The 21,235-nt window shown below is 40.0% G+C and overlaps 1 protein-coding gene across 1 annotated transcript; it reads left to right on the top strand.

Moving 5' to 3' along the window:
- The first annotated feature begins 7,073 nt into the window (after positions 1–7,073).
- ndrg1a (N-myc downstream regulated 1a) lies at positions 7,074–20,322 on the top strand. Its single transcript, XM_046057758.1, has 16 exons — positions 7,074–7,219; positions 11,132–11,206; positions 11,866–11,901; positions 14,039–14,144; positions 14,442–14,562; positions 14,909–14,971; positions 15,071–15,131; positions 15,701–15,787; positions 15,941–15,997; positions 16,130–16,233; positions 16,427–16,483; positions 16,613–16,664; positions 17,144–17,191; positions 17,627–17,662; positions 17,980–18,031; positions 18,768–20,322. The coding sequence occupies exons 2-16, from the start codon at positions 11,150–11,152 to the stop codon at positions 19,019–19,021; spliced, it is 1,191 nt and encodes a 396-aa protein (XP_045913714.1). The 5' UTR covers positions 7,074–7,219; positions 11,132–11,149; the 3' UTR covers positions 19,022–20,322.
- The last annotated feature ends 913 nt before the right edge of the window (positions 20,323–21,235 follow it).

The following is a 21,235-nucleotide window of genomic DNA, read 5'->3' as shown; positions in this document are numbered from 1 at the left end:
TCATCATTACCACGTATTCATTCATCATGCGCCTGTGCTGCGTTCAAGTGCTACACATAAAAAACTTTTTGTTTGTGGCTGTTGGTTTATTTTGTCCCGGAAGTTAAACAAAGTGACATTCTATGATTAAATGTAGCCTAAACAATAAATGCATAATAGTTTGAACTTATTCCTGTTACAGTGGGCCATCACTTTTCATGTTTAGCAAAGCCCAGCCAATTCAAAATTCCGTTCAGTGTCCATTAATGTGTGACAAATAATGTTAGATCAATGTTATGATCAATGTATGGTCCATCAATGTTAGATTTGTCCATCACAAATGTCCTAACTTTCCAGTGGTGGAATGTAAATAAATACTTTTACCCACGTAGGCTAGTACTTAAGAAAAGATATAGCCTAGTTACTACTTTACTGTACTGGTAGGCCTACTTTTACTTTTGCTGATTTAGTGCATTTGGTAATAACAATGATGTAGTTTTAATCAAGTAACATTGTGAATGCAGTAGCTACTTTTACTTGGAATGGAACAGTGTGGCATTGTTACTTTTACTTAAGTTAAGCATCTGAGTAATTCTTCCACCACTGTCCTTTTCCTACTTCTTTTAATTTTATGTATAATCACAAAAGCAATATTTACCTTGAAGGCAGCATTATGCACTATGAATAACATCTTGTAGTGTTAACTTTGAAAGTGCTTTGAAAAGTGCTGGTAAGTTGATCTAAAAGGTTCACATATTTGTAGTATCTACAGGCAGGGTTTGTGTCATCAAGGAAAATATCATCTTTAAATACATAATTACATTATATAGGATATTTAGTGTAACACATAAGATTTTACTTTGATAAATCAAAATAAACAATAGCTAGCCTATCACAAGGTATAAAAAAGTGTAAATGTCACAATGTACACTACTTTTGACTTAACAGCATTTTCTTTGTTTCTTTATTTTTTTTTTTTTACAACTTTTATTAACATTACTAAAAGATGTTTTGTCCTCAGGTGGTGTGTGAGTGAACTTTGATTCTTGTGGGATTATATTGCCTGACTGTGCTGTTTGTTTATTCTTACCATAAGGTTAATGAGGAATAATAAACAACTGGGCTATCTGGGTTAACTAATTATTCACTAACTATTAACAACAACTCAGGCAGTAAAGTAGGCAACACCATATCACAGTGCTCCAAATTTGTGCCTAACTTTTCCCAAAACAATTTGTCAATCATTGTAAATATGGTATGGTACAGCCTGCGGTGAGTTAATCAACTGTGAGTTTTCCTTGGCCATGAATGAATCTGTAACTTTGAGGACACACGGTCATTCAAAACATCCTTCAAACACAGATAGTCATGCCCTGGTCTCCTTCCACTTGCCCTCTATATAAGCCCTCAGAAATATTTTAAACTAATAGTTAAAAAACGTTTTGGGAAATAAATACTAATAGCTTTAATACCAAGAATTATATGAGAACAGCCATCCTGGGTACAGCAAGCAGCCTGTTATCTTAGCTTAGCACAAAGAAAAAGCAAAAAGAGGGGGAAACAGCAAGCTTTCCCTGCGGCTTTCCTCTTATGCCTATAATTAACATGTTTTATCTCATATGTTTATTCCATACAAAAAGTTTAAAAACGATAAGTTATGGTTTTGTAGTGGGTTATTACTACTAGACTATTTCGTGGAGAGGAGCGGTAACTGCCTCACAGTGACAACAAGACTAGATAAGTGAGCTTTTTACGGTGTTACCTGTATTTGTACTGATGCCCCTTCTCCTCCTCATCCACATCCACCATCCCTTATATCTATTTCATCTGACACCCTGTTACCCCCTCTTCAATAATCCAAACAGCTGTGTCCACTGTTTACATAAAACCCTGTTGTTGCGCAGTAGATCAACTCATTTTCCTGTGTGAAGGATGAATGCAAACAGAGTCCCACCTGCGACACAGCAGGGTCTGTTAGTACAGTTTTCCCTCTGTATGTCACAGGACACAGACCGCCCCTTCAATACATCCAGGAAGAGGCCCATGACCAGGATTAGGTTTGTGATTACACAATTAGGCTCAAATCATTCCAGTCAACTTAATTTACTGAATCAAGTTATGGATTGAATGTCCACTCTATATTCCAATGAGTTCGTAGCTCTTTAAAGTTTACATCTAACACAGTGCAGTCCGACCCACCACCTAACATCCTGTCGTCCTGGCCTCACATATTTCCCTCAGAAATCAAAACAGAGGCTGGTTAGGTGCAGTTTCCACTTTAATAACCGATCAACATTTCTCTGCGCCGGATGACCTGCTGCTGCTGGAGCGTGTTGCTCCTGCCAGGTCTAAATACAGAAAAATTACTTTGTAATTAGGTGAGATTTCCACATTCATGAAAAAGTACAATATATGGGAAGGGGTGCACAGTTAAACAACAACATCAATTTGTTGCCAATGTAACCAAAATAAAATTTTCATCTCATTGGGCATTCATCTAAGTGATTCCTCGGTAGCACCAATGCCAAGCATGCACACAGCTTCAGCAGAGCTGTACAGATCTGTGTAAAAACCCACTGAGAGTGCTGCTCCATCTTTGTTCTAGTGTGTCATCAGTACCCACTGTGCCTTGGCATGTTTATTGTGTCTAAATTTGGTGCTGGTGATAAAGATATTAGCGCTACAATGTAGAACTTGATGAACAGTGCCTGTAGCTCTGGGAGGATTAGGTTAGCTCAAGTCCACTCACTGTTTGTTTATCTGCTTATGCAACACAGAATGTGCTCAGTCAGATGCATGCTAGTCATTCATACAAGCACCATACTGTTTGCATTAGCTGGATGGCAATTATTCACTTTTGTCCTAATGATTCAGTGAATTTTGGATTGAGGGAAACTAGATTGTCACTTGATTGCGTTGTAGGCTACATAAGATGAAATAGGTTATACTTTTGGCTTGGGCAATAGTGCTACACGCATAATCATTTTTATTCAGTTAGTCAATGTGAACACATGAATGAACACACTTTAATGTGTTACTTGCCTTGTGCCTTTGCCTTTTTGGAAAAGGCAGAAGGTTTCTCATGCCTTTTTGAGATGCAGTCTTTAATAATTACACAGACCTGTTTGTCACACTGCTGCATGTCAGCTGACTGCCAATGTGGTTATGTGACTACTTTCATTAAAACAGCACGTCTGATAAACAACCTTGATAATAACTGAGAAGACAAATTTCTTTTCTTTATCATGGTTTACATATTTTCCAAGATTACACCATCTGCATTAGACAGGAGAAGAAAATCAGTCAACAGTAAAGTCTTGAGAAGTGTGTTCACATCTTGTTGGTGTCCAATTGGTTTAAACTTTGCCCCCAGGAGCTCACAGACCAAGCAAACAATGTTATTAAGGTTTTACTGTTTAATGGCAACTGTTACACATCTGTAACATTTACCCAACCTGGTTAGTCACTCAGTAACAACCTTATCAACCTCAAGAGAAAAGAGGACAGTCTTATCATAGCAGTTACTGCACCGTTTTGAGATAATGAATATAGGTCGGACTCTCTAAATTCACTTCACCGCCAAAAGAAAATCCACAGAGTTTTCCTTTTGACCCATGATAAGGAGCCATAATTATATGCTGCAGAAATTCATACAATACCTGTGTGCTGACTGCTTTGGAGTAAAAAGATGTCTTAATGGACTGAATACCCTAACATGCCAATCATCATCTGTGAAAGAAATAAAACTAAGCAAATTAGACATGGCACTGCGATGGACTGGCGACCAGTCCAGGGTGTAGCCCGCCTTTCGCCCAGTGTCAGCTGGAATAGGCTCCAGCCCCCCGCGACCCTGTATGCAGGATAAGCAATTGACGATGAATGGATGGATGGAAATTAGACATGATAGAAAGAAGAAGAAGAAGAAGACATACTTTACAAGGGGAAATTTAATGTTCTCACTCTGGTGTTATTATTGTTATTAGTATACACACACATGCACATGCAACAACACACGGAGAGATGTCAGAGTGAAGGGGCTGCCATTCAGTGTGGCAAGTTGGGAGTTCTGGGGCTTTCTCAAGGCCACCTTCGGCATTGCCCAGGAGGTGAACTGGCACCTCTCAAGCTACCAGTCCACGCTCCACAACTCTGGTCCAAGCTGGACTCGAACAGGCGAACTGAAAAGAAAAAGTGAAAACGTGATGTGTATTTTCTAAGGGCTTTTAAAGGAATAGTTGCTGAAATTTCTTTGATAGACAGTAGGCCTATATAAGCATGAAAGTAAAGATACTTTCATGCTTAAAGTTAGATGAGAAAATCGATACAATTCTTATGTGTCTGTTAAATGTGAAGCTGGAGCCAGGAGACGGTTAGCTGTCTTAGCTAGCTAGAAACAGGGAAACAATTAGCCTGACTTTTACTTTTTGTGCATGCTAAACAAATGACACACCATGTGTTAATTATTTAGGTATAGTGGTGCTAGTAGACCTTTAGACAGAGCCATGCTAGCTGTTCCCCCTGTTTCCAGTAGCCTATTTACAGGTATTCAAAGCTAAGCTAACTGGCTTGCTGTAGCTTGTAGCCACATATTCAACAGACACAGAGTGGTATCTAACAAGAAACAAAAGAAACCACAAATTACATGTAATCGTTTGTCTGGACACCACAGGTAACTTGGAAAGTATAATTTTTCTTTGTTAATTTTACCAAAGGTTTGTAAAGATTTAGCCTACCAATGAGATCAACAAGACACTGTAAAGACATGTTGTCTTTCTTTTCACTGAAAACACAATGAAGGCAAACCTTTCTGCATTGGTTAAAAACTTACATGAGCGTACAGGCCTTTTACCTCAAAAACATTTCATGTCATGTGTGTCTGAATCACCCATTATTGTTACAAGTCTGTTGCATCATTGTGGTTGTCATGAGTGGCTAAATCTTCCTTAGAAGAGGGTCACACTAAGACTGGGATGGGCATGTGTATTGAATAAAAAAGAGGAAAAAGGCAGATGTCAGGAAACAGCCCATTATCATATTATATTGAATGTAAATACATTTTCTGTACAGGTGTAACTGATTTAGCTGTAGTCAGTGGAATTGATGAGCTTTGACCCTTAGTGCTTCATATTCTCTCTTTTATTATCTGCTCTGTTTGCAGTAAACAGTACTGAATTGTGGCCATGAACTTAGAGATCAAACTTCAAAATGGCATCCAGTAGAGAGACGATACAGAGCGCAGGAGACAGTATAGGCCTATTATTATTACTGGAAAAGGCAGAAAAAGAAGATGAAAAGAGGACTAATGAATGACACAAAATCAGGATATCATTCTTGAAGATTCCATATTTAAAATTTAAACATGGTTTCTCTTCTTTTAAGATTTCTTTTCTTGCCTCATCTATTTATTTTTTCTATTTACTGTTGTAAGTTATATTTGGCCAGCACTTTTAATAATGAAGTAAAGAAAGTGAAAATAAGGCATAATTACATTAAGACTAAATTAACAAGAAGTTAAAATGTATGTAAACTCTGCAACCAGCCAGGTGAAAGTCCACCCACATCAAGCATTGAGACACTCTGCAGCCCACATATGCTGCACAAAATCTTTCAAAGTTGGCAAGCCAGAAAATGCAATCTTTGTTTCACAGTCACAGGAACATGTAGATGCTCACCATGTAGTGTTTTTATTAATGGCCAGATTACATAAGAATATTTTTGTTTGACTTCTGTCCATCAGTTTTGCTCCCCATGTTTCGCAATGAAATTAGCATAGTGGTTATTTTTCTCCCCTCCAATGCGCCTATTGTCTGATGGGTTCCTGTCGAGGGCCTCATATTACAAGCCCACAGTGCGGCTATTGTATCTTGACAAGGACCTTTTACACACTCATTGCCAATACTAGCACTTATTGGTAGATTGAACAGAACAGAACAGTCAGACTCTTGCAGGTGTGGAAATTTCCATGCAGAGCCCTACTGTATGCTTAGTAAGTGAAACAAATGGAATCACAAAAAAACATACTTAGAAGATGCAGAGGAGTGCATATATACCATATACTCAGCTCTCATATTACATGTGCTGTGTGCTGTTGAGAGTTGTCAAAACACATAGAGGCCATTCATCACAAGAATAATTTCAGATTAAATATCTATTTGATGTCACTTGTAGAGGCCATTGTAGCAGATAAGACTGTCTGTTGTGGTACTGAGTACTGCATCTGTAGGACTACCTAACTTTAATTAGACAATGGTGCGCTAGCAAGGAAAAGCTGTTTGATCCAAGGAGAGGGAAGGGCTTCCCTTTGTACAGATTTATCTCCTCTTGGCTTCAAATCAAGGCTGCAGGCCTGGCTGCATTCCTGGCCCTTTAGCCTCATACAGCCACAGAAAGAACCCATGAAAGATGTCAGGTGTTACGATTACAAGAATGTAAAAACCCCATTATGACTTCTAGTCCTCAGTTAGAGTGAGATGAATCATAGTTTACAGTAGACTGCTTGCAAAAAGACAAGCAGTCTTGCCAAGATTCCTGTCCACACCCTAATATAGAAATAACTCTGTTAAAGTAATTACCACCTAACAATGAAAGTAAACCAAATGTGTCACATCATGATAAAATGATAGCACAGTGACACACAATTGGGTAATGACATTTGATACAGCTCACTTGCAGCTAAACTGTTTTGTCAGCACAAGTAGTCTATGGAAAAACTAACTACCACACCCGATTAAAAACATTATTATTAAAGATTAGAAAAGCAAATGCAAGTCCTTAAAAGAACATTGCAGGTGATTAAACAACAGAGAAGTCACTATGAATTCAAAATAAAGGATCACAGGCAGTTTGAAAGAGTATTGGTGATATATCATGGTGGTGGTGGGGAGAGTGGTGGTGGGGGGTGATCTTTCACAGCATTTTACCAGAGACAATTTTGATTTCACCCATGAGTCGCTGTCATCAGCTTCCTCATCATGCAACCACTGGAAAGACGCTGCGATTTCAAACCCACAGCTGCTGTTGCCCAATAGAGAGAGCAGCGAGGAAAGTGGGCCGGGCTGCACGCCCCCAAGGCTTTATAAAATTCCCTCATACATCCGCCTTGTGCTGCACGTTGTAAACAAAGCAACTCTTCTGTCACTGCAACAATTTGCGATTTGAAACGAGAGAGAAAGAAAAGTTTTTGTGGACTTTTTTTGGGGAGAGTGTTCATCTCAAGACAATCAGAAGTTAAAACCAACAGGTAGGTTTCTACTTCAGATAATAAAGTTACTCTTATTATGTAAGGAAGTGTGCACTTAACTTTACTGTTGTATGTAAGTTTCCCAGTATGTCTGAGCACGCACCTCCTCGTAATTACAAGTTTTTAAAAAGGATGTTGTTTTAGTTTAAATCCCAAAAACATGTGCCAATTTTGATCGACCACAACTAACAGAAAAGGCCAACGCACAGAGCAAAACATGAGTATATGTTTAGATTTTTTTGCGCATAATAAGGACATGCAAAACACGCGTTATTAGGCTACATGTACACATTTTTGGGAGGGCGTTTTTATATGTTTTTGCATATTTATAAAACAACGTGGCATGTATTAGTTATAATAGTATGGCACTCTTGTGTGTAGCATGTAAACTAGTGGTAGAGGAACACATTCACACGTGACCTTAGAAGCGCACACGCACAAGCAGGAAGACTTTAAGACAAATGTTGCAACTTATGGGAGCAATCATTTCATAACAAATCCTCCTAGCCTAGATATTAAGAAAACAAACACAAACAAACATGATGGTGGCTGAAGGGGGGAGGAGGTAACGCTTGCAACTAGCTAAATCAAAATGTGAAAAAAAAAAAAGTCAAGTCAAGGACTTAATGGCAGTCTGCCAAAATATAAAGCATATCCTCCATTAGTTGCTATAAACAAGCTAATACAAGATACAGCACTGCATCCTAATGTATTTTCAGCAGCTTGCAGCTAATTCTAATGTGTGATATGTTGCAAAATCCAGCCTTCAATCCTGTCTAAAAGATGATAGACCTGATCTCTGAAGGCCTTTTGAGCTGTGGTGATGCATGGGAGGATACATCTGACAATAAACACCAGCTGCTTGAACCAGTGTTGGTGATAATGGTTGTTTTTGAGCGGTGATCCCCCTCAAACGACCCTCGGCCCCCCCTCACCAACTTACCACAGCAACGGAGACCCCCCACATCTTTTACTATCTGAGAATCTAGGTCTGTGTCAGCTTAGTCCAGCGGGCCTGCTGCTGCCGTGCTGATATTTCAGAACCAGGGATTTGACAGATTAAACGAGTTCCCAAAGATTAGGGAAGCAATCATTGTTTCTGTAGATGGATGCTGTGGGCTCGTGGATTTATATGGAGGCAATGGAGTAGGGATGGCCTGCCCTTGATTCTGGCTCCCTAGAATTGAGGCTTGCTGTCCAAATCTAATCAGTACATATGTTTCTCTCTCGCTCTCTCTCAGAAAACAGAGAAAGAGTTTGAGCTCAGGCTGTTTTGTAACTCGGATGTTCTGGTTTAAAGAAGTGTCATATCTCTGGATTTACAAACACTAATGTGTTATGTAGACCTGCATCCGCGTTGTTGTTGTTTTCCCTCTGAAGCTCAAGCCATATTATGTCGCTGTCAAGTGAAAACATTAGATTTTCAAAAAAAATCAGCTTTTCAGGTATCAACACTAAAAACCTTATCATGAGAAATATGGTTATTATCAATAGAGCAGCAAAGATGAATTAATTAGTTGTCAACTATTAAAATAATCGCTAACTATTTTGATAATCAATTAATCGGTTTGACAAATCTTTATTTCCATATCTTGTTTCAGAAATAGTGAAACCGTATACCGGCTAATATTTCACAAAAAGTATAGAGTTGGAGAGTAGTAGAGATGCAGCCGATTTGGGACTACACATTTCAGGTCATCCTGAGCCTATATCCTCCCACTGTTTCCTGTTCATGATTGCATAACAGTGTCTCGCTTCTGCCAGGCCAGAGCTGTTCCAGTGAATAGTTTGTTTTCTTCCCCACAGCCTGACATTTTTTAAAAGAGAAAACAAAAGTTTCAATAGGGAATATGTATGTAGGAATTGTTTTAGCTTGGTTAAAGACCATGTGTGGCTTTTTGCCAGTGACACCAAGCCAGTTTGGAGTGAAGCCATTTTAAAGAAAGCACCCCTGCTGCAGCAGTAACATAACATCCCCGTAAGAAAAAGATGCACTGCAAAAACATCCAAATGAATCTCTGAGAAACAACATTTAACTCTTTGTTTTCATATAATTTATATGTATATTTTAAATACAGCAACGATTTTCCATTCCAATAATTTCACATGCATGACTGTGTTTGACAAATCTTACAGGAGAAATGTCGAGACAGCAACAATCCTCTCAGTGCTTGGGATGGGGATCATGTGGGGTTAAACTAACACACCTACCTCCCTCCTCTCCTCTTGGCCAGGTGAAACATTAGCTAAGCAAGGCGACCGGTTCGAGGCACACCGCTGGTGTGAACAGCAGGTGACCTAGTTGTCTCAGCCTGCTGCCTCGGCCAAGCTCTTTCTCTACTGTCAGCCTGCTAACAGGTGGTGATTGTGGCCAAGTCCAGAGGAAGTCTGTGTTCTGTTAATGAGCTCTCTGGGCTGGTTTTACACAGCCATGTTTGCAAATAGGCTTGAAAAAAGGCTTAGAGGATTCCCCCCATGTTGATGTGTGCTGATTTTTTTCCCCTTTTCTAATCTGAAACCGCCTGAGTTGTTTCATGCCTTCTCTCACGTGGCTGTGGAATCTCAACGGGGGCTGAGTTCTTGTCCTCTTCAACAAAGCTCCTGCAGTGTTTTTGGAGGCCTCAGCAGAAAAATGAACCTGTTGTTTGATACTCCTGTTCCTCTATGCTATTGTGAAATCCGGCTGGCTCCGGTCTCTGGGCGGGCGTGCGGGCGGTCGTGAATGCGTGCGTCCAGGGCATATTCTGCCGGACAACCATCATCTCCACATTTGAAATGTAATGAATCACTTCCTCTAAAAAAAACCACCTCGCTCGGACAGCAACGCTGCAGTCCTGTAGGTTGATGTTTTTGTTTTCTTCTGTTCCTATAAACAAAGGTAAACAGAGAAAGACAGAGCGCACAAAGCAGATGGAAGGACTCTGGGAGGAGCAAACATAGTGACTGCAACCAAGCAGAAACCGAGACAAACAGAGCAGCGTGATAGAATGAACACAGTTAGAAAGCCAGCAGAGGGATGAAAAGAGGCTGGGAACTATTGATAGGAACAAGGGTGTCTGTTGCTTCCTGTGTGTGTGGGTCAGTAAGCAGGGGGAGAGAGGAGGGCCGGGACATTGCTCTCAGGAGCCACTGGTGCTTGTGGACAAAGAGCCCTGTTAACTGGCTAATTTGATTTATATGCAGAGCAACAGCCTGTCCCGCACTCCTCCAACACAGCATCATGATCCACAGTACAAGCTGACGCCTGGCTTCTCTTCACACTCCCCCTTTCCTTTCTTTCCTTTTTCTCCCTGCCTTTCTCAGCTTCTGTTTGTCTGTCCCCCTCTTCTTTCTTCTCTCTCTTGAATCTTTCTCGCTGAACAGGACGTTAGTGTTCTCTTTTGAAATATGCGCCAGGTCTTTATCAGGGAGGGACTGCTTCAATTTTCAGTTCTGTGGGTAATCAACTCAGGTTGTCTTTGAGATTTTCTCTCCATGTGTCTACTCATCGGTCTGTCTGTGTGTCTCTGCTGTGGGCGGTTCACAGGTGTGGCCCATTATTTGGTTTGCATGTTAGTGCAGATCACTGTGTGTGTGTGTGTGTGTGTGTGTGTGTGTGTGTATGTGTTCAGGTCTGTAGAAGATTCTTTATTTGCTTTGTGTAGATAAGAAACAAGCCCCCACTCCAGCCCCCACTTCTGTTCAGGGAATTTTATTGTCTACAAATCTTACAGCCAGCCAACCTTTGCCACACCTTTTTGTTAAGAGGTTTGAGATAAACATCTTGCTTCATTAAAAAGGAAACACTTAAGTATCTTGTACAATTTGGGCTTTTTACCCACACATTATCCAAACACATCTTTCCTTTCGTGACCTCTGAAACACAGGTTGATCCTGTCACTCACTCACTATTGTGATCTCTCTGCCCACCAGGCTCCGCAGGTCTTTGAAATGGATGACATCCAAGTTGTTGAGTCCAAACCCCTGCTTGTTGACCGGGACCTTCCGGTATGTATTCTGAACAGAGCCAAGTCAAATCGTGTTTGAAAATAACTCTCAGAAACATGTTGTGACCTGCTCGAAGACTTTATCCCTCAGCTTTGCATGATTTACACCTGAAGAGTTACTTGTGTGGTTCATTAGATACATCTGTGGTTGAATGTGATTGTTGCATGTAAGACTGAATGAATACACTATTTCAGAAAGAAATACACTAAAATAATAATGAAGTTAGTCACTGTAAATCTCCTTTATAATTTCTGACAAGTAAGTGCTGCAGAAAACAGTTCTCTTTTTTTTTATTTTTTTTTTATTAAATCTCACATTCTTTCATTTCTTATGATGTTTTACAAGAAAATAATTTCCGTTAATGAGTGGACAAAAAAGGTTTGTGTGAATGTTTCTGTGCACCACAAGCTCTGAGGGTAGTTTGTTGACCTTTGTTCAAATCGCCCTATCCATCCCTTAATAACATTGAGTTCATATACATGTAAAGTTCAATCATTGATCAGTTGTCCTTTGTAACTATTATGCTCACATGAAAGAGGTCTCATGGATGTGAAAATACATTCAGTGACAGGATGATGCCCTCAGGATATTAGATTATAGCATGTTACACCATAATTGAATTAGTTCTGTATTTTCATTACTCTGTTCTTTCCTTGCAGGGCCTGAGGGAGGCTGTGCAGCAGCTCGTTATCAAGGTACATTTGGAAGAACGCAAGAAACAAGATCTAGCATTTATTTTTCCCACCAGCTTTAAACCTAGCTTTATTAAGGTTTTGCTGAAAGATGATGCCAGTTACTAGTTGTATACCCCAATGATTTTATCCTATATATTTTTATTTTTAGCTTGTATGGTACCATCTAGTGGTTGATAAAAAGAAATACTCGCCACTAATCAACACAGTTGTTGCATCTATCTTGATGATGAGCTTTCATCCGCTGTGATTTTATTATGACTGAAATCTAATTGGGCCTCCACTGAGTCAACTACTGAAAATTCTGAAACACACATTGGACTGGCTATGTAAGGTAACACAGCTACAGTGCACTACAGACACTTTCCTCTCCAGCACATAGATTCTCACACACACATTTTAGTTAGTACTCAGCACTGTGGGCAGTACTCAGACCCTCACTGTCCAGAGAAAGTTTTCAGGTAAAAGAAGTTGTTGTTCTTAAAGGTACAGTGTGAGGACCAAATACACATTCTCAAGTATTGACTTTTACTGTAAACATAAAGCTTCAGTCTGTGAGGTCAGGGTGTGTAAAGGGTTTACTCCCGACACTGATATTAAAACGCAAACATTGGCATGCAAATTCGTCGTCTTTTCCCCTTTGAGTTTCATAGATAGCCCGTGCACTTACACACACATACACGCACACACACACGTCAGATTGCAGGATTATCTGTCCTGTGTTGCCTACGTGCTCCTTGTTTGTCCTGAAGAGGTGGAGGGTGGGTGGAGCAAGGTGAATTACGTGTACATTATGTCCAGTAAATAGGTTATACACCTTCTAAGATGTTCTTCTGGGGCAGATCCCATGCAGTCAAAGCTGGTTTGAAAACTACCCAATAGGTCATCTTGTACACTGTGCTTGAGCTGCAGGTCAGGTCACCAAATGTTATTTTGGTGAAAATACAGAAATTGATGGCTGTATACAAGTATTGTTTTCCCATAGTAACAAGTGTGCCAGTATATGAGAAGGGATACACACTTTAGAGTGTGTATCTTGATTTGGAATTACATTCTTCAAATACACACTTATCAGAACCATTCCCTTGACATAAAATTAACATTATTCATGTATTTATGGCAATATTTGTAATTGCAAACAACTTTATTAAAAAATATATTTAAATTTTTTTGAGAATTAACAGCTTTTAGGCCTAATTAAATCAGTCTGTCACTTGACTGTTTTTGGAGTATTTTCAGGAAATGTTTATGAAAATCATTACTTTGGAAATGTTTTCCCAGAATATCACTGAACAATGACTGCTGTCTTCTCCCGTCTCATTTATTTACATGTTTTCCCACTGATCACATACCTACACTTACTCAGGTTAATTCAGTAGCCAATGCCCCTCTGTCTGACATTGGCTGATCCAATTTAGGGATCTCTTCATCACGAGTTTGTTTTAACCAGCCTGCAAGGCACCATGGGAGGCCAGGAGCTTAAGCCAACTGGTAAGCAGCAGGGGTATAAAATGCCACTCACAGAACAGGGCTAAACAACTTCAGAGGCTTACCAACATTTGGATCTATAGCTCAGGGAGCCACTGTGACAACAGTTTTTCAGTAGCGAGCAACTTTGAACTCCTGTCCTGCAAAAATGGTCCTGGAGGATTCTGATGTGGAAATGATTGTTGCTGAGATTGAAGTCAGCGTGAGTAGAGTGAAGGCTTTGTTGAAATGTTTGCTCTGAGCAGTTTCCAGTGGATTTGTTGGATTGTGCTGCCTGCTGTCGGAGTTGTTTAACAGGTGTCTGAACAGAGAATTATAAAAGTGGTTTGGTTGTTTGTTTGTTTTTATAATTTGGTTGTAGATGTAGAAACATGTCTACCATTAGACGAGGCATGAAACATTTCGTACATGCATCATTGCAAACTGAAATGCAAGAATGACGATCCTGTGGTTAATTGGGGTGGTAGTGGTGCTAAATGTATTCAGTTTAGACATATCACTCTGTTACTGGACACAGTGTTGCAGTGCATTGTTTTTCTCGTCGTTTAGAGCTTAAAGCTGAATTCCTTGATGTGTTTGAATATTGTGAAATTGCTTTTTATCAGCACATTTGATGCCAAATTTGGTCCTTTTTTTTTTTTTGCACCTGTAGGAGCATGATGTGGAGACTCCGCATGGACGAATCCACTGTACAATGAAGGGGGTGCCCAAGGGTGACAGACCAGTCATCCTCACCCTCCATGATATTGGACTGAACCGTAAGTCTGGCTCCTTATGCCGCTCTACCGAGTCGATACATCTGTTGTTGTGCCTAAAAAAAGTGTTTTGAATTATCACACCATGTAGGATCTGATTAAGTTGAGCAAGCTAACTTTATATTAAGTTTATTATGTTTCAGCATGTAAGCTCTTCCAAGCTGACTGACAGATCTTTATGACTGTGTTAAATGCAAGGCGCTGAGGCACAAAGCCCTCATACACTTATTCTCAGGTTACTTGAGGCTGTTCCTGCTTATCAGCAAAGGATCACTTATCCACCTCCCTTTTTTTTTCCAGACAAAACCTGCTGGAACTCACTCTTCAACCATGAGGACATGTCAGAGATCATGCAGCACTTTGCTGTGTGTCATGTTGATGCCCCAGGGCAGCATGAGGGAGCTAACACCTTTTCCACTGGGTGAGCCAGACACACACAGGCACTTGTATGTATGTCAAGCAGTCCGTGACCTTTAACTCAAACAGGTAGATCAGTGTGGATGTGCTTAAGATGACCTAATTCGACAAGTGTTTTGTGGGGACAGTTGTTCTCGTCCTCGTTCTCGTTCAGCCTAATCTCTGCTTTGTTGGTGGGACTTCGCCTCATGTTAATGCTACCTGAGCTGAACATGAAACCAGCTCATGAAATACACATGGCTTTTACAATCTGATATCAACAACAAGGATCAATAAAGATCAGTGATTAGAAAGTGGTTATTATTAAATTGTTAACTAAAGGTTTGTAACAACTTGTTCTTTGTTTTCAGATATGAGTACCCTTCTATGGACCAACTCTCTGAGACCCTCCCACTGGTGTTGAAGCACTTTGGGTAAGTTAATTTGCAAATCTTAAATTTGACTGTCCACACTCACATGAAGATTTTTTCTAACCTGTTGTCCTAACAGTATCCTTATATGTCTGACCGCAGGCTGAAGAGTGTTATTGGAATGGGCATTGGAGCTGGCGCCTACATTCTGACCAGATTCGCTGTAGGTTTCACCCTTCAACTCTCAATCAGGCTTAATAATTATGAGTTTAATCATTTTAGGATTAGCAGAGCCGGCTAATGTGTCTTTTTGCTGATTTTGGCAATATAACGTTGCTTATTGTTTGAGCCTGCTGAGCCATAAAAGCCTCAGGAATGTTCCAGATCAGCTCAACACTAACACTGTGCTCAGTAGGAAGTCTCACTTTGTGGACACAAAGCTGACAGAGATACAACTTTTAACTCCTTTCTGCAGCCCTCCCTGCAGCTGTATCAAAGTCTACGTAACTGCACATAAATAAATATTTTAATTTAATATGTATTTAAAAAAAAAAACAAAAAAACTTTGACATTAAAAGGCTTCCCTGTCCTACAGACGCAGAATGTACCACACATCAGAATGAAACAGAAATGCAATTATATGAATATGAAAATTATGACTAACAAATCAAGAGTTTAAGATACCCCAACACATTTGCAGCCTGGACCCAATTTTTGCATGTATATTCAGCTAAATACAGTGCCGTGTGTTCCATTAAGAAATCAAAAATTTCATGTTGCGTGTGTTTTTAGCTGGACTACCCGGACATGGTAGAGGGCCTGTTGCTCATCAACATCAACCCGTGTGCTGAGGGATGGATGGACTGGGCTGCCCACAAGGTAACGCGCGCACACACAAGCCCACACTAATCGCTCAAACATACACATATAGCATTTTTTTTAAATAACTGTCTAAAACATCACCAGAAGCTAAATGGAAACTGAGAATTTTAGAATGGCAGAGCTGAATGTAGGTTTTATGTCTGATTTCAGATCAGCGGCTGGACTCATGCCATGCCCGACATGATCATTACCCACCTCTTTGGAAAGGTACAGAAACAGATTCAGATTCTCCTTGTTTACCTAAATCTCATTACACAGGCACAGGGCAGTGTGCTCTTACCTAGCTTTTCTGGGTCTTTAGGTCTCAGCAAGTTAAACTGATTTTGTGTTCGCTCACAGGAAGAGATCCACAACAACCATGACCTGATCGGAACATACCGCCACCACGTCCTGAACGACATGAACCAGTTTAACCTGCATCTCTTTGTCAAGTCCTACGAAAGGTAAAGAAAACGTTTTCAAAATCAGACAACATGGCTTTCACAGGTGATGGAGTGAATTATTATTTATTATTATTATTATTAGGCACTGCAGGGATAGAAATACACTAAGTACAGCCTAAAAGGCAACAGGTTTTAGAATCTTAACTTTGATTTAACGGAAACTGAAATTTTTAACGTGTGTCTCTTGTTACAGTCGGAGGGATCTGGAAATTGAGAGGCCGATCCCTGGAGGCAGTGTCAGAACCCTTAAGTAAGTTGTTATGAATCAAATATCACCTGCTGCATATTTTAAGTCACATTATTATATTAAACATAATATTACACCAACACTGACTTGTAATTGAACATGTTTGATTTATTTATTTTTTCCTTCCTCCAGATGCCCTTCTCTGCTGGTGGTTGGCGACAGCTCCCCTGCTGTGGAGGCTGTGGTAAGTTGAGTTCACGCAGCCATTAAAAACAAGGCTCTAATGCTAATGATTAGACTTCCCACCACCGTTAACCCAGCTAACTTGTGCTGGACGTGTTTTCCATTGACTTCACAGTCACCTGTTTAAGCCCAAGAGATATGCAAGATTAAACACTTAAGGTCAACAGTTTAACATAACTTAAGCGAGAACAAAGTTGGAAACAGGAATCAAGCAACTCGGTAGTTTTAATCTGTTAAAGTTAAGAGACTTGTGTGACTGCTACTGCTTTGAGCTACAGGGAGGCGCCCCAAATACCCCAAACCGAATTGCTGATTTGATATTATATTATCTAAGATATTATTAAAGATATTAGCCACAACCAGCAAAAACCTTGTTTTAAATGCATTATCTTAGACATAGCATTTTATATATTCAACCTGCTAAATATGATCAATAATCATACAAGACTTTCTGAATAGATGTTTTATTTGTACCCACAGGTTGAGTGCAACACCAAGCTGGATCCCACAAAGACTACCCTGCTGAAGGTAAAGGCCTGTTTCTCTCCCTCTGTCCTGCCCTCTCCTCCTTCTCCTGTCTCAAACCCTCATTCAGATTATAATTGCCTTGATGGAAACACGTCGGCTGATAAGATTCCAGTGGCTCAGCATTTACATGGTGACATATTAACCATACGCACATTGTCTCTGAGGACACAATCTGCTGCAGCTGACCTACTTGTGTTGGCCTATGGCAACCTTTTATGATCCTCAACTGAACCAAATGGCTGTTAGAGCTAAAATGGGTGCCATTTATTGGGGTTAACTGTTCAGAGTCTAGAGGAACACCTTGGAGGTAGTGAGGACAAGGTGTTCAAAATGGGTCATTTCGAGTGTAATTGTGCGTGTCCACTGCTGTGCGAATGTACAAGTGCCAACGTACTTAATGCTAATGGACACTTTTGTGTTTTACCTCCTCTGCAGATGGCGGACTGCGGCGGCATGCCCCAAGTTGACCAGGTGTGTATGTCCATGTTTGCGAGAAACTGTTAATGTTGTAAAACAGGCAGGACAGGGCTGGATAATCAGCGCAGAGGATCAGGTGGATGGCATAAGAAGGTTAAACTTAAGAGCATTAACAAGTGGCAGACATGAACCACAGTTGTCAGGTTGTAATCCTCCACCCTACGTTGCACCTGCTCATAGCAGCTGTCATATCTCAGACCCTGAGCAGTGAGCTGCTAGGTGAGAGATTGTGTCTGTCGATTTTGTGTAAACAAGTGTGATAATGGCAAGAAGACTAATTATCTCCCTTCTTGTGTTTTCATTCCTTGCAGCCTGGGAAACTGACAGAAGCTTTCAAGTACTTTATTCAGGGCATGGGATACAGTAAGTACTGTGTGTGTGTGTGTGTGTGTGTGTGTGTGTGTGTGTTGGCGACCTGCACTATGCAGGAATGTTAAATTTGCCACTACCAATTGATGACACCACCATGCAGAAAGTGAGTTTACTGCCACCTTGTGGTGAGATGAAGGTCTTTGTCCTACAGGTCACGTTCTCCTCTTCAGTCCTTGGTGTTTGTTCATAAATGTGTGCACTGGGGTGTAACTTAACTCTTAACTTAACCTAAGGTGAACTCCACATGTTTATTGTACTACAGACTGTGCACAGAACGGTAGTGGAAGAAGTTTTCAGATTCTTTAAAGTAAAAGAATTTCCCTTGGTAGTAGGGAAAGTCTTAGCACTAGTATTCAGTGAAATTGCTTATTATGAAAAATACCCACTATTCAGATAAAATCTCACCCATTTTAATGTTGTAGTTGGTCAATACTGAACTGACTCTGGATATTTTATTTACTGTTGCGTGGTTTAATGTTCTGTGTAACAATACATTGTATTTTGTATGTTCATTATAGGTTTTAAATGTTAATCTGCAAAGTAACAAGTAGTCTAAAGCTCTCAGATGTAGTAGAGTAAAAAGCACAATAGTTCTCTCTGAAATGTTGTAGAGTAACATGAAGTTAAGCACTCAAGTAAAGTACAATTATCTCAGAAATATTAGTAGCACTATAATAATCTTCAGTCAAAGCAGTGCATTTACTAAATCCTCCCCCTGCCCCCTCAGTGCCCTCCGCCAGCATGACCCGCCTGGTCCGCTCACGCACCGCCTCCGGCTCCAGCGTCACTTCCTTCGACGGTAACCGCTCCCGCTCCCACACCAGTGAGGGAAACCGCTCCCGCTCCCACACTAACGAGGGCAGCCGCAGCCGCAGCCACACAACCGAGAACCAGCGCGGCCGCTCCCACACAGACGGCTCCATGGACGGCACAGCCAACGTGGACCAAGCCGTGCCCAAGTCCACTGAAGTGTCCTGCTAAGTGAACCTCCACTCTCCAGACACCCAAACCTACACCTCTCAAGGTCCCTTTGGTTTGTGCTGCGCTGCCTCTAACTGACACACAGACACACACATTCCTGCGCACATACACTGAGATGTGGAGAGTGAAACTAAGATAGCATACCTGCAACAGTAAAAACGCACAATGGACACTCACCTGCAGAATAGTCATTGCAGCTGAGATGACCCAGTTTTAAATAATGTCTTTTGAGTGGGAGACCAGGGTCAGCTGGATGCCTGGTTTGTCATTTTTAGGGACTCAAACATATCTGAACAGAAAAGGCTCCTGATCTCCTTGTTCAGGTGAGTGTGTAGTTGGGGGCAACGCAGCATCTGGGGACACCGAAGCAGAGAATGTCGGAGAAAGCTGTGGCTACGAGTACACCAGCTTGTATATGTATCTCTTTATAATCTGTCATATGTATTAATAAAAAAAAAAAATCTTAATTTTCCATTTCTGCATTCCAATACCCTGTTTTTATTAATTTTTACCATATTGACACAGCTTTCTCAAATATACCTAAATGTAAATGACTTTTTTCCCCCATGTTTGATGTGGTGGTGTTTGTACGTAGGAGCAGATTTGTAGATGTGGAGAGAGAATGTGGGGGGGGTGGCACTTGGATAAGTAAAAAATGTCAGTTTGCCTCACAAATTAAGTGACAGACTTAAAGTACATCGTGTGTGTAAATAATATTGTTCCATCTTGCCAATGTCCTTTATCCTTGAGTTGTTGTGTTTTTTTTGTTTTTTTTAAAAACATTCTCTTATTTTAATAATTTGGTCCGCTGGTGAACTTATATATATTTCAGGAATCAAATGATAATTTTTACTACATTCCAGTAAGACCCTATGCTTTGTCATTAATCCAAACATATTCTGAAACACAAATTCAAAAGCTTTTACATCGTGTGCTTTATTAAAGGATCATGGCTTCAGACAAAAAGTTTATTTTTTATGATTTCTATGCAATCAAGCACAATGGAACAAAGATGTGCCATGAAATTGTTCACTTTTTAGATGTGATGCTCCTATGTGGTTGTGGATTTTTGGGTGAAGTGATAGGTCCACATGTTAACATGAGGATAGCCATAGAACTTACCTGTCACCTTCTACTCCCGTATTTTACTTGCACTACAGCAACATTTTGCTTTGTAGTACACACAAACAGCTTTGTAAAGATATCATGCAATGCACAACCGTCTAATGCTGTAGAAAACATTAAAATGACATAACAGTTTGTATTTATTAAAAAAATGACAATAAAAACTTGTAACAGATCTTCCCTGATCCTGTCATTATTGCTTATTCAAATATGTAGTCATGAAATATAAAGGTAAATATATCCAGTAAATCCTTATTATAATGTTATTCTTATTGACTTGTGAGTTTAAAGACAGACAGTGTTAGTTCTTGAAAAGCATCTCAAAAACCTTACATGTGTTATTACATATGCAAAAAGCTACGTAAATAAATTAAGCCTTCCGTATTTTAACCACTCACTGGATGAATATTTTTTCATTTGCAAAGCAGTTCTACAAATGTTCTTCAAAGACACATGCTTTATGAATCCATTCTGGAGACTCATATTTCATATTTACAGATTTTTCCAATAGGAAAAAAGACTATAAGAAAAATCCCTTGTACATCATCATACACATTACAAATATAAAACATTGTATAAGAAAAAGAAGCCAGAAGAAAGTCAGGATGCTTCCACAGGCTGAGAGCGTGATTGACACCGGTTACAAGGTATATACAGGAATCCTGAAGTAAAATTCAATACCCTTTTAAGACCTTTTCAAGACTTTTTCAACATATTTCAAGACTGCCGCTCCACTTTGAGCTGTAACCGATTAAATCAGCCACACACCTTTAAAAGGGATATTTTTGAGTTTTTAAAAGGAATTTAAATATCTTTATAACATATTTATTGCCATATGTCATCAGGTTGTAACGCCACCTAAAAATTGAGGCATTCACCAACTTTCTCAGTTGCCTTTAACAGTCTGTATAGGCCTATTGTTTTCTATGTGAAGGGCTGGTCAGATTTCCTGCGAAAAGCAACTGTCTTACATAGGTTATGACGTTTATGTACGCAACATTACAGCAAATCATGTGAAACACAGTGTAATTTTGTGTTTTAGTTGGTTTAAACTAGATAATGTGAGCTTGCCTGCAATGATATGTGTGA

This window comes from Micropterus dolomieu, linkage group LG09, assembly GCF_021292245.1.
Source record: "Micropterus dolomieu isolate WLL.071019.BEF.003 ecotype Adirondacks linkage group LG09, ASM2129224v1, whole genome shotgun sequence".
Taxonomy (NCBI): Eukaryota; Metazoa; Chordata; class Actinopteri; order Centrarchiformes; family Centrarchidae; genus Micropterus; species Micropterus dolomieu.
This window is presented reverse-complemented; position numbering and strand designations above follow the sequence as displayed.

Coding starts and splice junctions, on each gene's coding strand:
- ndrg1a (XM_046057758.1), top strand. CDS start 11,150: ATGGATGACATCCAAGTTGTTGAGTCCAAACCCCTGCTTGTTGACCGG. Junction 11,902..14,038: donor TGCAGCAGCTCGTTATCAAG/GTACATTTGGAA, acceptor TTGCACCTGTAG/GAGCATGATGTGGAGACTCC. Junction 15,788..15,940: donor TGGACTGGGCTGCCCACAAG/GTAACGCGCGCA, acceptor GTCTGATTTCAG/ATCAGCGGCTGGACTCATGC.